The sequence below is a fragment of the Peromyscus leucopus genome, unplaced genomic scaffold (assembly GCF_004664715.2).
Source record: "Peromyscus leucopus breed LL Stock unplaced genomic scaffold, UCI_PerLeu_2.1 scaffold_1575, whole genome shotgun sequence".
Classification (NCBI taxonomy): domain Eukaryota; kingdom Metazoa; phylum Chordata; class Mammalia; order Rodentia; family Cricetidae; genus Peromyscus; species Peromyscus leucopus.
In genome coordinates, this window is record NW_023504749.1 from 14,957 (window position 1) to 16,601 (window position 1,645).

The 1,645-nt window shown below is 42.6% G+C and overlaps 1 protein-coding gene across 1 annotated transcript; it reads right to left on the minus strand.

Annotated features, from left to right (window-relative positions):
- Window positions 1-244: 244 nt before the first annotated feature.
- Window positions 245-1,225, minus strand: LOC114689208 (vomeronasal type-1 receptor 4-like). The gene has a single exon (XM_028863589.1). The coding sequence runs from the start codon at window positions 1,190-1,192 to the stop codon at window positions 245-247; it is 948 nt and encodes a 315-aa protein (XP_028719422.1). The 5' UTR covers window positions 1,193-1,225.
- Between the last annotated feature and the right edge of the window lie 420 nt (window positions 1,226-1,645).

The following is a 1,645-nucleotide window of genomic DNA, read 5'->3' on the forward strand; positions in this document are numbered from 1 at the left end:
ACATTATCATCCAGATAAATACCTTGATTCATAATGATGAAGAAAATGCAGTTTCCCATGCTTGTACACAAAATGACACACTCAATTACACGTGTGAGAGCATGCGTGTTTGCAAGCACACCTCCATGCACAGTAATTTACTAGCTTTTCTGCAAAAACCTGCACACTGACATGGTGTGACTGCAGTTATGCTCACAATTCTTTCAGAATGTCTCAGTAACAACTAAGAACTGTGAACAAACTTTCAGTTCAGCTGTTGGTCAGAGACATTGGGGGAATGTTTATTGCTTTTTAAGGACAAACAGAAGCTGGACACCCGAGAGTCACGACTCAAGAGCAGAAAGGGACAAACAGTCGGGAAAAACAGGGAGGCCATTGCAGTGACATTCACCAGAGACCAGCTGGGCTTGTATACTAGAGTACCAAAGAGTTGACAGAGGGAGGAAAATGTATAAAAAGAAACAAAGGTACTAACCAGGAGAAGGATCGTTTTGGTGGCTCTGGACTCATGGGATGATCTTGAAGACGCATTAATCCTGGGCATTTGTTTCATCATCTGCTTGTGCCTATAAAGTGTGAGAACCATATAGCTGCTGGCCCATAGCATGAGCCCTAGAAAAAGAATGTCAGGAGCTGACAGCAATATTGCATACAATATGTCTCTGGTTTTGTCATGATGGACCCAATAACAGTATAGAAAGGATTTGAGGTTTGTTGTGCTTTCGTTACCATGTTTTGCTCTCATGTGCACTAGATTGACACTGCTTATAAGGAAATGAAGTAGCCAGCTCAGGTACACAGAGTAACAAATGCACTTGTGTGTTTTGACTTTAAGGTCTGAACACCTGGAGTCCCTGAGGCCAATCCCAATGGCCTGAAAGACACTGAGGAAGGAGGTGCTGCCAACACCCACACCCCTACCCACTCTGTGAAAGGAGAAAACCAATTTGCATCCAATATCATTGAGGAAGTCCTTTGAACCAAAAGCTGACATTGTCTGGGGCATTCCTTTACACAATATATTGAAGATGTTGGCCACCATCAAGTGCATTAGAATCCAGTCTGTGGACCTTAACTTGTACCCTATTCGGTAAAGAAACAGATAATGGTATAGAAGAGAGAAATTCCCCAGAACTCCAATCACAGTCAGAGACAAGAAGATCACTCCTACAGCTAGCTCACTGGCTGCCATGGTGTCAGTTCATGCTCTCAGTCTGAGGATCCTGCATGGGAAGATGAGGCTGGGGCTACATGTACTCTATTACAGGAAACAAGACATTCTCCATCCAGAATGAGTCCACAAGAAATATTCAACCTGTAGGGCAGCCACCACCACTGCATAAATTTCACACATGGAAAGGATTGAATGGGTCACAAAGCGTTCAGTTATTTTTGGGTTCACACTTAGGAAATGCAGAAAGAGGCAACAATGCCTCAGTGACAGCTTGAGCACAGAAAGCCTCCTGGGGCTCATGTTAGAAACATAGTAATAACCCCGTTGGAACAACTGATCAATAGTGACCTGTGCTATGTTCACTTTGGGGAAATAAAAATCAACCCATGCATAACTGATTAAGATGGCAAAAATATTAATCAAAGTTCAGAGATGATATCTATATTGAAACCAGAATGAAGTAAACATTTG

Coding starts and splice junctions, on each gene's coding strand:
- LOC114689208 (XM_028863589.1), bottom strand. CDS start 1,192: ATGGCAGCCAGTGAGCTAGCTGTAGGAGTGATCTTCTTGTCTCTGACT.